Source organism: Drosophila miranda, chromosome 4 (assembly GCF_003369915.1).
Source record: "Drosophila miranda strain MSH22 chromosome 4, D.miranda_PacBio2.1, whole genome shotgun sequence".
NCBI lineage: Eukaryota > Metazoa > Arthropoda > Insecta > Diptera > Drosophilidae > Drosophila > Drosophila miranda.
Window position 1 is genome coordinate 20,769,476 of NC_046677.1, and position 19,052 is coordinate 20,788,527.

The following is a 19,052-nucleotide window of genomic DNA, read 5'->3' on the forward strand; positions in this document are numbered from 1 at the left end:
GATTGGATGCCTTTTAATCGGCTGATTATTAACAATCTATCGACAGAAATATCCAACAGTCCAGGGTAGGCCAAGAAGGTATATCGATTGATAAAAAGATATGAATAAACCTGACTTGAAACTACTTTTGAAGAATTAATATCATGGTGCATTTATTTATGGAGTTACTTGTAAGGAAATCACTAAAGATCTCTACATGTACATATTTATAATCAAAGAACATATGAAAATATTTGTAAGATAGTCTGGAGCCAGCTCAAAAGATGCCCTATTGAAATTTATGTGTGTTGTTATTAACATTTTTATTTATTTTTGTATTTATATTTATATTTTTATTTATATTTGTATTCATGTGTTTATTTATATGAGTAGAAATATTTTTTTATATTTTTATTCATATTTTTATTCATTTATTTATTTATATTTTTTTGTATATTTGTATATTTCTTTTTGCACAAAATGGCCTATTTTACCAATACGAAAGCTCATTTAATTTTCTCTCGACTCTTCGTTGAACTAAAAAAAACCCCCAGAAACCCATCGAGTGTTCAGCGTTGGTATCCCATCAGCGGAAATGTCCAAACTTGTGACATGTCCATAAAGTCCTTGCCTTTAATCAGTTGTTCCTTCAGTGGAGGCGACAGTCGCTGTTAAAATTGACTTTTAATCCAATTATATATAGGATTTTGCAGCCCGTTCTGTTTGTCACAAACTTTTTCCATTTCAAATATACATCCAGCAAATGTCAGTGGAGATTTTTACTTTGTGTGTTTCAGGCATTTCTCTCCTTGTGTTCCGCTGAAGCGTGGCTATTTTAATACCGTTATCAGGTAACATGTATCTCTGATAGATTGTCCGCCGCCTGCTAGAACCCGATCTCCAATCCCCAATTCCTACCCGAATCCGAAACCATCCATTCAGCTTTAATTTGCCTGTCATTTCGCATTCCCTGCGAGGGTCTAAGCTGACATTTGGCCCAGCCAGCTGCCCCCCGCCGCCCCACCGCTTATAACCTTTTTCCCCTTCAGTTGGCTACATCTTCACACACCCCCTGGCCATCCCCCCTAGCCCCCCTGCCCAACAACTTTTAGCCAAGCTGCGCACAAAATTTCTGAAATGTAAGCGAAAAAGGGGCGAAAAAAAACTCCGTCACAGGTCGCCCAAGAAGGGGGGCGACGGGACCTGGGAGTCCACCGTGGAATGAAACTAATTACGTGGACGACTTTACACCCAGATAAGACTCGAATCACCAAAAATGAAATGAAATTTCTTTCGCCCTTCGAGCGGCGAAAAAAAATGCAGAAAAAAACACGATAAAATGGCGACTGCTGCCTCCATCCTGGAGGCATGCAAAATGTAATGTATCTAACGTCATTAGGCAGCAGAAAAGTGTGAAAGCCATCCACGCTACGACCACGACCACGAGGCAGGTTAATTACGCAACAAACAATAAATTACTGGCTCCACGGAAATGCACAAAAAAAAAGGGGGGAAAAAAAAGGAGAAGAACCAAAAAAGAAATAAATGATTTATAGGGTAGCGGACGTTTAGATACGCTTTCGTTTAAGGGACATTCCGAATGTTAAAGGCAAAAATTCTGTGGGCTAATCTGCGGGGCAATAAACGATGGGGAAAAAAAGTAAAATTCAATTTAATCTAAAATAAATTAGCATTATAAATTAATATTACAATTATTATTTTTGATTTTTATTGAACAATTATTATTATAATTATTATTTTTGATTTTTATTGTATAATTATTATTCTTGATTTTTATTGAATAATTATTATTTTTGGATCAAAACATTTATTTTATAATTGATGCTGATCAAGAATATATATAATTTAAGCGGGTCGGAAACGATTCCTTCTGGACGTTACACACATCCATTTTCACCACAAATCGAATATGCCCCAATACTCATTTTGAGTATCGGGTATAAAAAACATTCCTTTGATTCAGAATATGCTATGGTTTATGGCTATGGCTTCCTATACGCCCCACTCAATGCAGCGCAAATACCCTCTACAAAAAAAAGAAAAAAAAATATATATCTAATGGGAGATAAAAAAAATCTAGAAAAAGAAGAAATTAGCGAATCCCTTCGTTAACCCTAATCAGCTTAGAGGCACCCCCCACCGCCCCCTCTCTGTGTGCTCCCGTGCCCTGAAAGGATAATTAAATTTCTGTTTTCTCGTCAAATTCCAGGCAACATTGCGCATTCGCCATGTGTTGCATTTAGTTCCTGCAGCAGCCCCCCCCCTCCCCGCCCAGCCCCTCTACCATCTGCCAGTCTTGGCTGTCAGTCTTCTAAGCTGCGTCCTGCCTGTCGTCACTCAGTCGCCTCGTGTCCTGCTCCTTTCAGTCTGTCTGTCCTTTCTCTCTTTCTCTCTCTCTTTGCCTGTTTTCACTTAATTTCTTTTGCTATTTCTTTTTGCTTCATTCCTCCGCTGTCTTTGTTTTTGTGAACTCGTCAAGAAACGAAAGGAATTTTTTAATTATAAAATGTGTTTATCCGGAATTAATTGTTATTTTCCCTTTTTTTTTGTATTTATTTTTTATTTTTTACCAGCTGTCCGAAAAAAAAAGTAATTCAGCAAAATAACTCTCTCTCTATCGCGCTCTCTGGATCTCTCTTTCTCGTTTCGCTTTTGTTAAATTACCCACTTTTTAAGCTTTGACTTTTTGTCGTTTGGTGGCGGAAAATAACGGGAAACGCAAAAGGACTTTATATCTAAGAGGATTATAAACCTTTTGCTTGGGTACAAATTCTTTTGTGTATTATATTTTTTTAAATCCTGGAATGCAAAACTCGAGAAAGCATATTTTTCTTTTTTTTTCTGTAAATTTTAATTGAATTATTTTTAGAAGAAATTCCTTTGCATTTCTCATCAGATGTTTTTGCCTTTCGGCTGTGAAATTCTCAGTTGATTTTCTGATTTCCATAGAATAATTTGTTCAAAAATTCCATAATATTTCGAAATAGTTTTCTCTTCAAAAAGTATTGTTCTCTCCAGAAACATGGCGCAGAACCTAGCGACACGCAAGCCGTCGGTGCCGGGAAAACCCAAGACTCCGAAGATCAGCGACTTCTCGAAGACGGTGGCCGAATCGACTGCAGCCAAGGACAAGGTGCCCCAGAGCCAGAGCCAGAGCCAGTCGCTACAGCGGCAGCTGGTCTTTCGCAAGCCGACCCCGGAGACGGTCCAGGGCAAGAGCAAGCCCCAGGACTTCCAGGATCCCATGCAGTCGATCAGATTGACGCGATTGAAGCCTTCCGGGCACTGGCACTATCAAGACCTAGACGTAGCCACATACCAAAGCTCTGGTCTGCCCACTCCACTCAAGGCCCCAAGGAGCGCGACACCCGTGCCCAAGCCCCAAATTGTTTCGCCCAAAAAGTCCAAGGAATCAAAGGAGCCCCCGGTCCTGCCCCAGCCCAGGTCCAAGTCTCCCCATCGCGAACGGAACAACAAGACCAAGAACTTCTTCGACAAGTACCTGAAGTTTGCCTACGATCTGAGCACCCCCGAGGGTGTGCGCCAGCTGGAGGCGCACTTCTTCCCCGACCAATTGGCGGTGGAGCCCAGCACCAGCAAGGCCGTGGCCCCCGCTGCGACCCCCCCGGGCAATATCGTCGTCACCAAGCAACTGAATGCCACAAAGGCGGATCCACGTCCTGGCAGGGAGGAGCCGACCAAGTGCGACCATGCCATTGAGACGATTCTCGAGAAGAGCAAATTCTACTAGAAGTCGATTGCAAAATTTCCCAGTCACTAATGTTATTCTATAGAAAATTAAAGCCAACAAATTCAAGATTCGATTGGGCAGGGATTTGTGTGGGGGAAATACGTTTCATTACCCGGCGGTATTACGTACTCCACCAAAGGACTAATAAGCGTTAATAACAGCTTTAGTGAGTGTGTGGGAATTAAGAGAAAACAACAGCAAAGTAATTAAGGATTAGGCTGGCCGAATATGTAGATACCCCTTAAAGGAAATATAGGATATACGAGGGATAGGCCTGGGCTTTGATCTTATAAAAAACTTAAAAATAGAAGAAAATTCCTCCTTTTTTTTTGGGTTACAAATATCCGATCAAAATCATTATACCCCTTGCATACCCTCTACTCTCGCAAAAGACCATTTTGGCACACAGCTTAAATGCAATTTATTGTGTGGCATACAGCCATCCCGCTCTCTCTCGCACTCCCCCACTCGCTCTTTGTCTCTTTTCGCTGTATGCAAATGCTGTATGTATTATGCTTTGTTCAACACAAATGCACACCCACACACACACAAGCGCGCGTGAAAAAGTACCGCAAGCAAGCAGGCGGGCAACAAAAGCAACAAAAGCCACGCATTGGGCATTGTAAATCATAATCAAAACAATAGAACAAATGAAGCTAATGTGGCGCAAGCAGCAGCACCAGAATGAAAGCCATAGAGAGAGAGAGAGAGCGGAAGAGAGAGAGACGAAGAGAGATTGTGTGGGAGAAGGCGTGAATGAATGGAATAAGCCAGAGATAGTGGAGTGGGTGGCTAGGGTGTGGTCAGTAAAAAACCTTTAAAGTTGGCAAATTAAAATGCAGAAAATCTGTACAAATCAGACGAAATTTGGTGTAAATTTCCATATCGTTGTAGACTAGGAAATACCTGGGAAACAGGGGGTTTGATGGGTTTTATAGCAAATATATATACACTGCTTGTCAATAGGTTAGACGCACTTATGAAAAAATTCTTGAATTAATATGCAAAAATCTTCCTTTTTTAACGATTCATCAAGATTCTTCGAAAAAATAGAAAAAAAAAAATGTTCTTTGTCTAACCTATGACCTATGAGTGTATGTATTAATAAACCCCGAATAAACCAATCAAACAATCCACAAGGATCCACATTTAGAGTACCCAAAGAGTGATTTAAAAATCTATATATTTATAGACAGGGTAGCCTGTCATTTCTCTGTGTCGTGATTGTTAAATTGATTTACTGCATGCATATTTTATTCAATTAATATTGTTTAACAAAAATAAAATAATACCCGCCCACAACAATGGCCTGTAATTAGTGGGAATGGAATTGATTTATGCGTTTGCAGTCGGTATATTGATGCGATGCTGTCCGGCAGGCAGGGCAGCCGGCAACAAAACGTGCTTAATGAAATGCAAACAATATTCAATTTAATTCAATTCTGTGTATGTGTATGTGTATTTGTATGTGACGAGTGTGTGCTTATGTACAACGGCTGTATGTAGCTGGTTGACATCGGGTCAGATCTATTTTATCAAGTATTTGGTCCCCTTCAACCAGCTGTATCAGCGGTTGATTCCAACAAAAAACAAAAGGCGCCAACAAATAATAATAAGTGAAAAAACAATGATTTTTTTATACGAAAAAAAAAAAAAGAAAAATAAATTAATTAGTGAGCTGAATGCAAAATATTTTGGACTGCATTTAATCTTGGAAAATATTCATGGATCGAACAACAAAAAGAACAGAAAAACTTTCCGTTTAAAAAGCCAAGCGCCGCTGAATTCCTTCCCTATTTACATGGACCCCATTGTCATTTCCCGCTATTCGCAGGCATCGCCGTGCCGTGCCGTGCATTGCAGAGCCGCTCGCTGCTATGCAAAAAATCCACTCTCTCTCTCTCTCTCTCTCTCTCTCTCTTACAGCAGCTCCGAACGAGTGCAAAAGAGGGCTTCCTTTTTCCAAGGGGCTAGAATTTCCCTCCGCTGGTCCTTGGCATTGTGAAAGGAAAGGAATCCAAGGTGAAAGAATGTCGTTGAAGCGATTTTTGTACGAGACAGAAATGTGTTTTAATAGAAATTTCTAATGCCTTGATTTTATTCAGATCAAAGTTTAACAAGAGTTTAGGGCATATCCTGTTAATTTTACGACATGGGGACACTTGTAGGGCGGCAAGCGTTCCTGGAAATATGTCGCGATGGTCTCCAGCTCAATCTGGACGTCGGGCGAGGCAATGCAAACGACACAGAGTCGATTGCCCCACACCGAATCCGGGATGGCCATGCGAGAGGAGCACCTTCTCCACTTCCGAGGCGTTGACCTGGAGACCGCCGACGGTTATCACATCGCATCGTTGTAGTAGGCGCATATGTCGCCGGTGGGAATGAAGATCCCCTCCTGTGCATGTGCACCATCGGCAGGACCGGCAGCAAGGTGTCGCTGGGCCCCAGGCGCCAGGTGTTGATCAGGCAGTGGATCTGGGCGTCGACATTGCGGTGGCTGAGCAGCACCGGCTTGGGGCTGTGGCTCTCGTTGGACGTGGACGTGGACTTGTACAGCAGCATGGCTATGCTGTTCTCGTAGAAGTCATTGGGCAGCATGGCCTCTGGCATCAGAACGCCCGACTCTCCGCTGACCACCAGCTGCTGGGCGTACATCGATGTGGAGGAGATTTCCTTCACTGGAGGCACAAAGTCATGGTCCAGTACAATGGTGGCCGCCTTCAGGGTCTGGGCCAGTTCGTCGACAATGCTCGCGTTTTCGGGAGTGCCAAGGAACAGCTTTGCCTTACAGTCGATTGCCTGGAGACGCAACATCTCCAGGCTTGGGCTCGTACGCAGGGGCACTGCTACTTGGCCGGACATCCAGCAGCTCCACAGCATCACAATCCACATGGCATCGTTTGCACAGAAAAGTCCGACAGGCAACGAAGCGCCGCTGCCTGAAAGAACAAACTTTGAGGTGTGAGTGACCCACTCTTTAGGGGTCAGGGGTTCAATGTTCAATATCTACCGCATATATTGGAGATCTGTATGGATAGTCGCTTGGCCGCCATATACAGCTGGAAGTAGGTGTACTCGCCCACATTATCTCTAATGGCCAGATCGTCCGGATAGAGCATGGCCATCTTGAACGTTGGCAACAGCAATTTGCTGCCGCGCTTGAAGCTCTTTCGCAGAAGGAGGAAGTGTGTGGGAACTGGGAATATCGCTTGTGGAGCCACTCACGGGCGCCATCCCACACGCTGGCGGCAATCCCGCAACAAATTTGCGAACATTTTCCAAAAGTCCTTCACTCACAGCATTGTCTCGCGTTTCACACGATGTTCGAGATGTTGAAAAGGGTTAAAGCTACTATATAAACTTTTACGAATTTTTGTAATTTTCTGTTTTTTTTTTGTGTTTCATCTTAGATTATACCGATTTTGTAAATTGTATGTTTTGTGATTCGTTGCAAGTGTTTTACTACCCGACTATGGGAAATGATGGAGCTATTCTAGCAAACTGATGTATTGTAAATTCATGGCATACAATTTTGTTCTTTTTTTCGATTCCTAGAATTTGAAAATTAAAAAAAAATAAACGTAAAAGTAGGCTTTTCGTAGGATTTCTAAAGCACTGGCCCTGAGGGATGAGATAAACATAGAGGGAAGGAGAGGAGGGTCCACAGCCGCCAGTTATGATCTAATTTCAGTTCTTACCCGACTCTGCCTGTGAGCCTTTTCAAGCGCCCTTCGAGTACCGGCTGGAAAATGCAGCTAATTCGATGAAATTCAGCCGCCCAATACCCCCATTTCGATGTCGAATGCATTAAGACTAAGCGAATTAAGTATTTAATGTTTAAATACGTGAAATAGAGTGCATGTTGCACATTGTATTCTATGCAAATATTTGTGAGAATTTCTGGCAAAAGCAAATACAAGTAAATCAAACATTTTGCATTATTGAAAGGCATTCGACTCCTGGCCAGGAGCCAGGATGGCCAATATGAGCCTGGACATTGCTTGTGCTTTCAGTTGCAGTTCTATGAACGCGGCCATATCAAACAAAATGAATTTAATTAATTTTATAGCCTGAGAGGGGGGCTGGTTGGGGGGGCTGGGTGGGGAGGCTGGTTGGGGGGTCGGGGGCTGGGTGCCAACGGCCACTCAATTAGTTAACAAGCTGCGTTGGAATTTTCACTCTAATCAACTCGATTGGAGTCCGCTCAAGAGCTGCCCAGAAAATTTGGCAAATCAAGTGATATGTAAATATCGAACCAGAATTCATTCTCTTTTAAACAACAATTAATAAAATGAATCGGGGATAACAACGAATCGAATCGGAGCAGGAGAGGGTATATTTTAGGGGTCCAACATGGTTTGGCATATGGTAGGGTCCTGGTCTGGTCTGCTTTTAGCTGGTGCTACCCCACCCGCCGAAAAGGGTATTCCTGTAAACTGCATAATCCAATTGAAAATGTAAAGTTAAAGCCATGGGAGATAGAGTAGCAGCCAAAGGAGAAGAAAGAGAGAGAGAGAGAGAGAGAGAGAGAGCCGCTTGGAAAAACTTGATCAAAGACAACTTTGGCCTCGGGTCCATAAATTATTCAATTATGCGCAACCCGAAAGCAATCGAATCCAAATGAAACGAATCGAATCGAATCGAGCTGAATTGAAAGTTCAAATTGCATTGAATTTCAAAATGGTCAGGCGCTTAATCAAGGCCCCAACGAAATGGAGCAGAAGCACCAGGAAAAAAAAAAAACAAAAGTTGCTTTCTCTCTCGCAAGCGGAATTCAATTTAATGTAGATTTACATGCAGGCGAGGTCGAGGCAGTTTTTCTTTATTTTTCAATGAGAACGCTTGACAAATCACCGCACAGGAGGAGGGGACTGGCGGGGAGTGGCGGGGAGTGGAGGGGAGTGGCATGGAGGTGAGGGAGTCTGCCTGCCTGCGGCCGTGTCATGAAATGAAATCGACATGAAACCAACGTGACCAACGTCATTAATTATCGCCGGCAACGCTGTACCCTGCTAATTACGACATGGCCAGGCGCCTGGCCCCCCACCACCCCTCTAGCTCTCTGACCTCCCTGCCCTCCCCTCCCCCACCCGACACTGAGGTGAGTTTAAGTGCGCAATGGCGATGGCACGGAGATGGGTTCAGGATGTAGCCGTGCCCTGTCGCTGCCTGGCAACATGACGGCGCACATTTTGCATTTCGACCACGAATAAAAAGTGTGTGCGGCCTGCCGCAAATAAGTACAGTGTGCAATGGCCCCGCAGGGGGTCGGGGAGGCCTCAATGGGGTCCGAAAAACCAAAGTTAATTCGATGGAGGGGGCATACAGCCGCCGTTACTCACATTATTATGCATACGTTTCACCTTAAAAAGTGTCTGACTTCCTGTCCGTATTCCAGTCGGACAGCCCCAATGGTCTCCCTAATGGCTTTTCATTTTTTTACGTTCATCAGAGATGAAATAAAATTTTAAAATATTTAAATACACCCATGGCTCAAGGATGTTGGACAGAATAAAATAAATGTATTTATTAAAGGATTTATTGAAGGACCTATTTCATATTCAAAAAGTCAAGTTATTATTCATTTACTTATCACAACACTTGTACCCTCAAAGTGTGTCCTTATTGTCCTGCATTGCCTCTCAATTTGTTTAGGAAAATGCGGTGGAAGGAAGTGAAATTTGATGGAATGCTCAGGAACTCAATGGAGCGGGACAAAGACGACGAGCTGCTGACCGCACCATTCATTTTGTCATTTTACAAACGAGTCGCCGTAAAAGATAAGTTCCACCAAGTCCTTACGCTTCTTGAGCCACTGAAAAGCGAAAGGATACACACAACAGGCACTGCAGGAGCAGCAGTAAATGGGACAGCAACAGAGCTAGAAGAGAGGAAGAGAGTCCGAGACTTGGGATACCCTAAAAGAGTCACCCTTTCTTTAGGAGTTATATGATGAAGTCCTCCGATTTTCCAACAATTTCAGCCCATAATTCTCAGGGAAGATGTCTGGATGATCATCCAAGGTATAAGGAAAAAGTTTCATAAGTTCTTTGCTGATCAGGGAAAACTTCCTCCTCTGCCTTGCCCTGTAGTACCCTGTAGGGCAGGACGCACACAAATAGCAACAACTGGCAGTCGCTTTCCTCTCCGAGTGCGAGCAAGCGACCGCAGTGAAAGGCACAAAGGAGCCCCAGCCAGAGTTATTTCGCTGAAAAAGCCCTAAGCAAAAGCATCAAGAGGAAGAAGAAGAAGAAGAAGAAGAAGAAAGGGAGAGGATTATTTTTGGGGTTGGGTGGCGATTCTGATGGTTCTGCGGTTATGTCAATATGACGACAATAGGATTTGCTACGATAAGCTTCTCCTTGTGGTCCTTGATTCCTTAGTGGAGTGTGATAGGGACAGCGACTGTCGTCCATTCCCATCCAAGTGACGGTCCTGCACTGTACTGCTCTCCTGCCCAGCTCTGACGTCTGTGGAGCTCGTGGCTGATAAATGAAATTCGCAAAATAAATGCATTGAAGTGAGCTTAACTCGGCCTCAACTCAGTCAGTCGTCCCCCACGGCACCCCCACACTCCATCCTGAGTGTCGACGTCAGCAGTTCATAAATATTTTGCCTCATTTTGCCGAGAGTATTATTTTATTCCCACTTGTCAAAGCAAAGTGGAACACAATCCACACAATCCATACAATCCAACTACGAGTATAGCCTCCAGTTTGTTGTTCAAGGCCTGAACGGCACGGTACGGGATGGGACAGGGGAGCCTGGCTATTGCAGATATCGAGATGCGATAGAGACGATACAGATTGGCTTCAGATGTTTGCACGGCTTTTCTGTGGCTGTGACTCCACTTGTGCGATATTAATTACTTGTTCTTCAGTGGCCTTTTGCTTTCAGATATCATCGAAAGATTTGTTCCAAGTCCATTAGGGAAAGACCTATAGAGCGCACATTCACATCCATTTAACACATCACTTAATCAAGCTTAATGTTTCCTACAGTTCCTCTACATTGTCTAAAATTCAATTATCTAAATGAGCTTAAGGCCTCAGTAGCTATAGCTCCAACTTCTGTTAATATTTAGTTTTAACTAGCTATTATCATTATTTAATAATAATAATAATTATCTAAATAGAGCACAAAATAATAACAACCACAAGTTGTTTGTGTTTAAGTTGGGGTCAAATAAAAATCTCATTAATATTTCCAAATGGCTACAGATGACACTTTTTTTTATAATAAATTGCAAATCAAAAGATTCATCTTTTATGGTTGAATTTGTATATCCGATTCCGATTTCCGTTCCGCTCTCTCGCACAGATCAATTGATGGAATTTCAAGTATCCTTGAGTTTAATCCGATCAACTGTATTTCAAGAATGAGTGCACTTCCATTAAACAAATTTATAGAGAATTTTCAACAATTATCCTATGTGATACAGTGCGTTTCAAAGGTGTATCTACACTTATCTGCTATTAGTGCAGGTCTCTATTTATAGCACCATTCAAATAAAAAAAAAAACGAGCCATTAAATGGTTTCAAAAAAAAAAATAGTTCAAGAGGCCAATTAAAGTTATTAAAAGAACAAAGTTTAGCCTTAATTTCTTGTCCTAACATTTGAACCATATGGCAAGGAATTCCATCATCTTTATATTCATAGATCCTACTGTACCGATGGGTCATTAAAAGTGATGCTCGTCCACGTTTTACCGCTCACACGTACATATATGAATATCCGATAATTATCGTTTGTTTTGTCACTGGCAACATTCGCATTAATTGAAGTGCAGCATGAAATATTCCCCATTTAATGGCGAGCATTTAAAATAATTTTAAATGAACCGAACGCCGGCCATTCCAGCGTGCCAGAGCCATTAAAGAAATAATAAGTGGATGTAATTTATGGATTGAAGTTTTACACCACAAAATAAACATTACAAAAAAAATAATAGGGGGAACGTTGGGATTCGCAGCCACTGCCGCGACTCTACACTTATACCCGATACTCAGACAGTATGGCTCCCATTAACCAGAGGGCGTCTCTGAGATTTAGGCGCTCATCGGACAGACATGGTTATTAATGCTAATCAAGAATATAAATAATTTATGGGGTCAGAAAGGCTTGCTTCTGCATAAATCTAATAAAACCATACAATCGGGTACATACAAGTATCGGGTTTTAAAATCAAGTGCATATTCTCTTAAAATCATTGATAAGAAAAGAAAGGTATCAACAGTGGATAACGACATGATTTCTTTCGTATTTTTTCTCACTTACCCATAATCTTGTCCGTTTTTTACGATTCTGATGAAGAGAGTTGCAAAGCTTCGACAAAACCGCGCAGAAGCCGCAAGCGAAACGCACAAAATGATTTCCAATATGAGCGCAAAATTTAGTCATTTTATTAACATGTGGTGAGGTACAAGAGGGCCGAAGTTCGTGTAGACACACTAGACAGGAGAGAGTCAGATCAGCAGTCTTGGGAATGCCTCACCCTATTACGAACTTCACTTGGAACGAGTGCACTCATTCCTCTTTCGTTCTCTTCTTCATTGCATCACACTACAACTCTCCAATAATGGGAGTAGGAAAGGGACAAAACTTGACGAATTTTCAAGCACACACACACACCATAACGGAACAAAAACGCATTTTAGATTTTTACACATAAAAAAAAGAATTTATGTTTAAATAATATAATTATTTACATATACATATGTATGTATGTTATCAAACATTGCACATATATATCACACATTGCTGCACTTCTCCTTCGTAGATCTGCATCTTTGCCGCCATTTTGCCTCTATTGCGCCCCCGACCTTTATTAAACACATTTTCTTGCTCAAAAACACACTTTCTTATATAACCACAGAATCACTACACTAAACTTCACTTCACACACCTGCCCAACGTTTTTCCGGTAGGACTTTTCACCATTTTCCCAATTTCCACGGATAGAAACGCGGAGCTGACTTACAAACGCACGCTTGGGCCGGGTGAAAAAATTAAAGTGAGAGCGTCGCAAATGCGTTCATTCTTTGATCTCTCATTCTGCTGCCAAAGGCGTAGCTAGTATTTCGCAAAGGGGGACGTTATTGTTACGCGTTAGATAATGATGTTTCATTTAAATAGAAAAATTAATTCGGAATATCATATCAAATCAATTAAGCAAGAAACTTTTTTTTAAATATGCAGCGAAAATTATATACACATTTGTTTGCTACTATTAAGCATGCTGAAGGGTGGGCCGGCTTCTCCCTTCCACCCCCTTGGGTGCGCCATTGCCAGCTTTGAGTGAGAGCGATGCAAATGCGTTCATTCTATGCTCACCTACTCCTCTTCCTAATTGCCTTACTCCTCCCACGCTCTCTGCAGCAGCTTAGGCTCATGATGAAATTACACTCGCTCCAAACTTGAAACTCATTCTCTTCTCGGGTCTTTTTTTGCTCAGTACAACAGCTAGCTTGGTGCTTCTCTCTCCAACTCTTGGTGCTCTTAGCAGTGTAGAGCGTAATATAAAACTCAAAAGAAAACTAGCGGATAATATGATCAAAGAGTGACCAAAAGAGTGTGGGAGTGGGAGTGAGATGGAGAGATACAATGCGCGGTGTAGGTGCTGCTTATGGTGAAGTTAATTAATTGAATTAAATTAACTGAACTCTCTTTGCAGTAGCAGAGGAATAAGTTTAAACATCTGAAATATATTATGGTTTCGTTGTCTCCCTTTTTTCCATTTTGTTTTCGCCAAAGTAGCTAACAAGAGAGTGGGAGAGAGCGCAAATAGGAAGAGGAGGAGGAGATCGAAGAATGAATGCATTGCTGCGCTCTCACTTTCATTTTACCGTCGGTAAAACCGTGCGTTTGTAACTCAGCTCCGCGTTTAAATTCGAGAAAATGCGGAAAATAGTGAAAAATTCGAAGGGAAAATGTCGCACAGTTGTGTAAAGTGAAGTTTAGTGTAGTGATGCAGTGATTATATGATAAAATGTACAAAAAATGTGTTTAAGTGCAAGAAAATGTGTTGAACCAAGGGCGGGGCGGAGAAATAGGAAAAATGGCCACACAAATGCAGCTCAACGAAGGAGAAGTTCGGCAATGTGTGATATTTATATGTATTGTTTGTATATGTAGACAAGCACATAATTTTTGCATAATTTTGTTTTTCATTTGCCAAAATCTTTATTTATTGGTCTATTGGTCGTTTCGTTTTTTTTTTCGTTCGATCACGTGAGCTCCAGCAATGTGTGTGTGTGCGTGCTTGAAAATTCGTCAAGTTTTGTCCCTTTTCCACTCCCATTACTGGAGAGTAGTAGTGTGATGCAGTAAGGAAGAGAATCACAAGGGAATGAGTGCTCTCGTTTCAAGTGAAGTTTATGAAAGGGTGAGGCTTGAGTGAGAGAGAAGAAAGGAATTTGTTTTCTTTACTATTTATAATTTTTGTCTTTAAATTTAGTATAGGCACTTGATTTTTTGTTTGTTGCATATATTTTTTACGGCTATAATATTGCCTGGACATCTACATTCTTGCTGAGTTTGGCGAAGTCAAAGTCGGTCACTATGGCAATCTTCTCTAGTAAGTTAAATCCCGAAAATATTCCCTTGGGCTAGGGGTTTGAAGCTCTTCATCAGAGCAGCACAGCCCATTAGCTTGGAGTGCAATACCCATACGACGGCTCCTGAGAGCAAAGCCAAAATGGAGGGCTAACTTGAGTTTATGGCAGGATGTTCTTCGCAGGCGATTGCAATCTACGACATAAAGCTTCTGTTTCACATCCTACAGAAGCAGGTGTCCGGTCTGGCAGCTTTTAGACGTTTCCAAACCGATCAGCGGTTCCTGGGCAAGGACTTGCCGGATCCTGGCTGTGAATTCCAACAAAAAAAGGACTGCCCTTCACAGCCCAGGTCTTCGTTTTTCATGGTTCTTTCCTGGCCAAGCCAATCCCCCAGAAAACGGGGGAGTTGAGTGCCTTTTTACATCTGGGAAGAGTCCAAAAAGTCTAATGAATCCTTTTCTTTCGGGTGGGCTTGAGCATAGAAGAGAAATAAGAAAATATTTCCCATTTAAAGGGACAATTTCAGTTGATTTTAATTCAGATTTCCCCTTGTTTTTTTCCCAAGTGGAAAATCTCGGGCAAATAACTCACGGAAAGGACTTTGAAGAAATCTCTGCTCTCATGTCGTTTGCTTTTGCTTTTGCAGGTGATTTGGTTGTGGGAGTCCGGGCCTTAGGCTGGGAGTCTTCTAATATGGCCATATATCTTCTGCTGACATAACTTTTTATGCCCAAAAAGGACTAAAAGGACTAAGCGTCAGATGAGTGCGATGTCTCTGTCTTTGTCCCTGTCGCTGTCGCATTCCCTGTCGTGCCTGTCGCCAGGGGAGTGGGAGGGTGGGCGTTTCTGGGGCGAGAAGGACTTCCGGAAATACGCTTCACGTTTTACTGAATTTGAAAATTTGAAAATTATTCATGAGCATGTGGAAATTAAATTCAGGTCCACACAAAAGAGATTTATTTGCGCGCCTTTCTCCAGCTCTTCTATCCCATCTCTCTCTCTCTCTCTCTCTCTCTCTCTCTCTCTAGTTCGCTGTATATTTGTCTCTTTTGGTCTATGAAATGGAATGAAATGAAAAGGCACTAAGACCAGGGCCAACTGGCTATTTATCTGCCTGAAGCACTGTCTCCAGCTCCACCTCTGGGGCTCTTCTTTGTCGTTTCTTCGCCATCTTCATCTATTGCCTTCAATTTCTTGCTGGCCTTTTGTAATTTTTTTTCATACTCTTTCAAGGGCGAGTAATGGAAGATTTCGTGGCAGGGTAAAGTCTTCTAAAACTATTGCGACTTTAAGATCTAGTTTTTGAGTTAGAAAGTTATCGGTTAGCCATAGAAACTGGTTGGAAACTCCCAATAATATATTGTCCAGCATACTCCCAATTCTTTATCTAATAATTTCCATTTGAATTTCTTCTAGCCATCCCTTATGTGTACCCCAATCCACTGAACATCCATCTACTATTTCCAAAGCATCTAATATTTTTCCATACATTATATGCCCTAATCTGCTCAGCATCCATATATTATTCGCCCCACCCCAAGGGTATTCCAAACTTCGGCCAACCGCATCGAAACTCCGCCCCCCACTTACTATTTTTTTTTGGTATTTGTCCGACTTATCGCAAGTTTTCCATTATAAAATTAGGTCAGCTGCAAAAATAACTCAACTCAACTATTTTACCAGTCGGCTTTCCTTTTTTTTTCTACATTAAATATATAAGTTTTTTTTTTCTGCTGCGGTCGCCAGACAAATATTTAGTTGGCGGGGGGTGGGGGGCAAGGAAACGGGATCCGGAAAATGGAAAAAATGCTAATTTGTCAGTTTTACGCTGACATTGGTCCGAGTCGGAGTCCGAGTGGGATAGGACTCCCGGGTCTCAGATGGGACTGCCAAAGGAGGATGCCATCCTCAGGGCCATGGCCATTTGTTGTTGTTGTCACCCAATGCCATGCCCTGCCATACAATACCATTCCATACCGTTTTTGGGTGGGTTCCTTTGGTCTGTTGTCATAAAAATTGTTTCCATTACATTATGCTGATTTCGTGCATTTATTCGGGCCGACTGCCTGGCATGTCTCTTGGAGGGTATCTGCTTTGTGGCAACTTAATTTCCATTTTTTTGTAGATTCCGCTCTGGCCAGGCCAACTCCCATTCGTGTGTGTCCACTGTAGCCTGTGTGTTTGTGTACTTTGACCAAAAAGCAATTTTTATTTTCCTCATATCGGACACAGGAAAGTTCAGTTCAGATAGCGGGAGAAAGAAAACCCTGGTCAAACAATATAAATACGTTTTCTTTAAGCTTTTCATATTTTCCACTTGGACATGGATACCCTCTGATAGTTTATCCTGCTTGTCGATAATGGAGTGGTTTTTATACAGGTACAAATATGGCCAGCTAAGCATTTGATTTGATTTGTTTTGATTTAAGTGGCGGCCACTTATTTTTAGTTCAATCAAGTTCTCTGAAAACAAAAAATAAAAAAAATTTCAGAGACGTATCTATAATTAAGATCTGTTGAAAATAAAAGAAATTCGCAGAGAGAGACGTTTAAATATTATAAATAAACATTTTATGGGTCTTAAAATATTCGAAATAAATTTATAAGATACATATTAGTAGTTTGTGTTTGCAAATATAAATTATTCATGTTAAAAATATTGTTTATTTTTTTCAGGTCAAATAAAACTCTGGTCTTTCTGGAATAACTTTAAAATCTATGGAGCCAAGATATTAAAGGCAAAAAGGAGCTTGAAATATTCCTAATAAATTCTGTAAAAATGTAGCTGTAACCCCTTTGAACCGTTCAACCAGATTTTCCTTCATTGAAGTTTTCCCATACACACCTCTATCTTCAAAAAAAGACACATCGAACCGAACTCATCAACCGCCAGTCAAATAACCAGAGAGGAGCCACACGAGCAGCAACAACTAGGCGACAGCCGAAGGACGCGCGACATATCAATGCAACAGCCACAACAACAATAACAATAACCGTTAGAAGATGGGGAAACAGAGAGCGAACCACCAAGCACCGACGTTTTAGATACTCAGACATGGGTACGCCTGAGATATACGAAAACGGAGTGAGGCATTGTAAATGTGTAAATAGTCATCAGATTTCGTTAAAATAATATCAGAGATCACTAATAGGAGCTTACAAAAATTAAAAGTAGAAAAAATACATCTATACCTTGTTTTCAAGAGGTGTCCTGGACCAGGATATACTTTTATGAGCAATATTTTGAAAAAAATTGTTTTAAAATTTTTATTTATTTTCTTTTATAATAAAAATTGAAAATAAAAAGCATTTAACACACAGCTCCTGAATTATCATCAAAATCTACCCAAAAATTTTCGTAATTGTCTTTTTCTGAACCTCTTTTTGGACCTCATGAGACCTATTTATATACCCACCTACACAAATACTACAAGGTATATGCCAACAAAAGACTAACCTCAAGGGTATTATAGAGCTAACTTTAAAATTAAGGTATAACCAAACGGAAGAAGAAAAGAACTTGTTACTATCTTATCATCCCGATCAAGAAAAAGCCTTGTTATGTCGGAGAGTGTGCTGTTCTGCGTTAAAAAATCGAAGTACTCTACCTGCCAGGGTAAACAACAAGAACAAAAAAAAAACTGTCACTTTACGCTGATTGCATCAATTGAAGCTCCACTGTGGCGCACGTCCATTCATCATCCGGTTGCTTCATCAACATGAGATGACATGACAGCGTCGGTTGGGACGGCCCACGCCCCCTTCCCTAGATCCACGCATGGCCCAACTAAACGAAGGTTTCAACCAAGGCCTATTCGTATGAGGTGGGGGGATCCCAAGCGGGTAACCACCAAGGCAGATCGGATAAGGAAAGGGACAAAGGAACAGCTTGGCTACGGCGTAAATGCCTCACCTTACAAAAAATGCACCCTGGCTTCTACCAACTAAAAAAAAAAGTAGAAGAGAAATAAGAAAATAGGGGGGCAGGGAGTGGGAGTGGGCGTGGGCGTGGGCAAAAGTTTTCAACTTCATTTCGTGCTTGGGATGGACCGAGCGTTCGGGGGAGGGAGTGTGGGGGGGGGGGGGCGGGCACACACAAAGAAAAATAACGGATTCTTGGGCAAACAGAGGACTAAACGAATTTCGAAAATAAAATTACAACTTTTTCGTCCTGGACCGAAAGGGTGCGAGAGAATTTCAGTTCGTTTGCTGGTTTCCCCTCGTCCACCGACCGAAAAATAGAAGGAATCCTGAAATTAGTGCCCAAATGAATGGCGGCAGCGGATGCGCGCACGTCTCACTCGTGCCCCAATCCGCTTTCCCCTTCCCCATTTTTGTGACCATGGGTGTCAGTTCCTAGCAAAAGCTGGTTGTTACACGATGCGTTTTTTGCCGATGGTTCAGGCATCGGCACCAAGGCGATTCCGATGGCATAAACTCCAGACTATTCAATCTGTTTCATCTATTAGATAATGAAAAACATGCCCTAGAAAAAGGTATCGTGTGGGCACACCTTAAGGTGGAGTGAGAGCGACTGAGATTGGCCTGAGATTTTTTTGTGAAGCTAATTCCTGCATTACGATTCGTTAGAGCGGACTTTGGTGCAGGCTTTCAGACCAACAACAACACCAACAATTGGCCAAAAGTAATCAGGCAGGCGAAAATGAATGTGCCAGGAGTGGGCTAGCAAGCTCCTTTGCCCAGGGTCGTGATCCTTTTCGTTAGGGATGGCAAAATCTAT

General features: G+C 41.8%; 1 protein-coding gene across 1 annotated transcript; it reads right to left on the reverse strand.

The window, feature by feature from the left end:
• Positions 1-5,819: 5,819 nt before the first annotated feature.
• LOC108163922 (malonate--CoA ligase ACSF3, mitochondrial-like) lies at positions 5,820-7,056 on the reverse strand. Its single transcript, XM_033393010.1, has 3 exons — positions 7,052-7,056; positions 6,765-6,967; positions 5,820-6,693 (listed from the first exon to the last, which is right to left on the reverse strand). Exons 1-3 carry the CDS (start codon positions 7,054-7,056, stop codon positions 5,897-5,899), a joined length of 1,005 nt encoding a protein of 334 aa, XP_033248901.1. The 3' UTR covers positions 5,820-5,896.
• Positions 7,057-19,052: the final 11,996 nt, after the last annotated feature.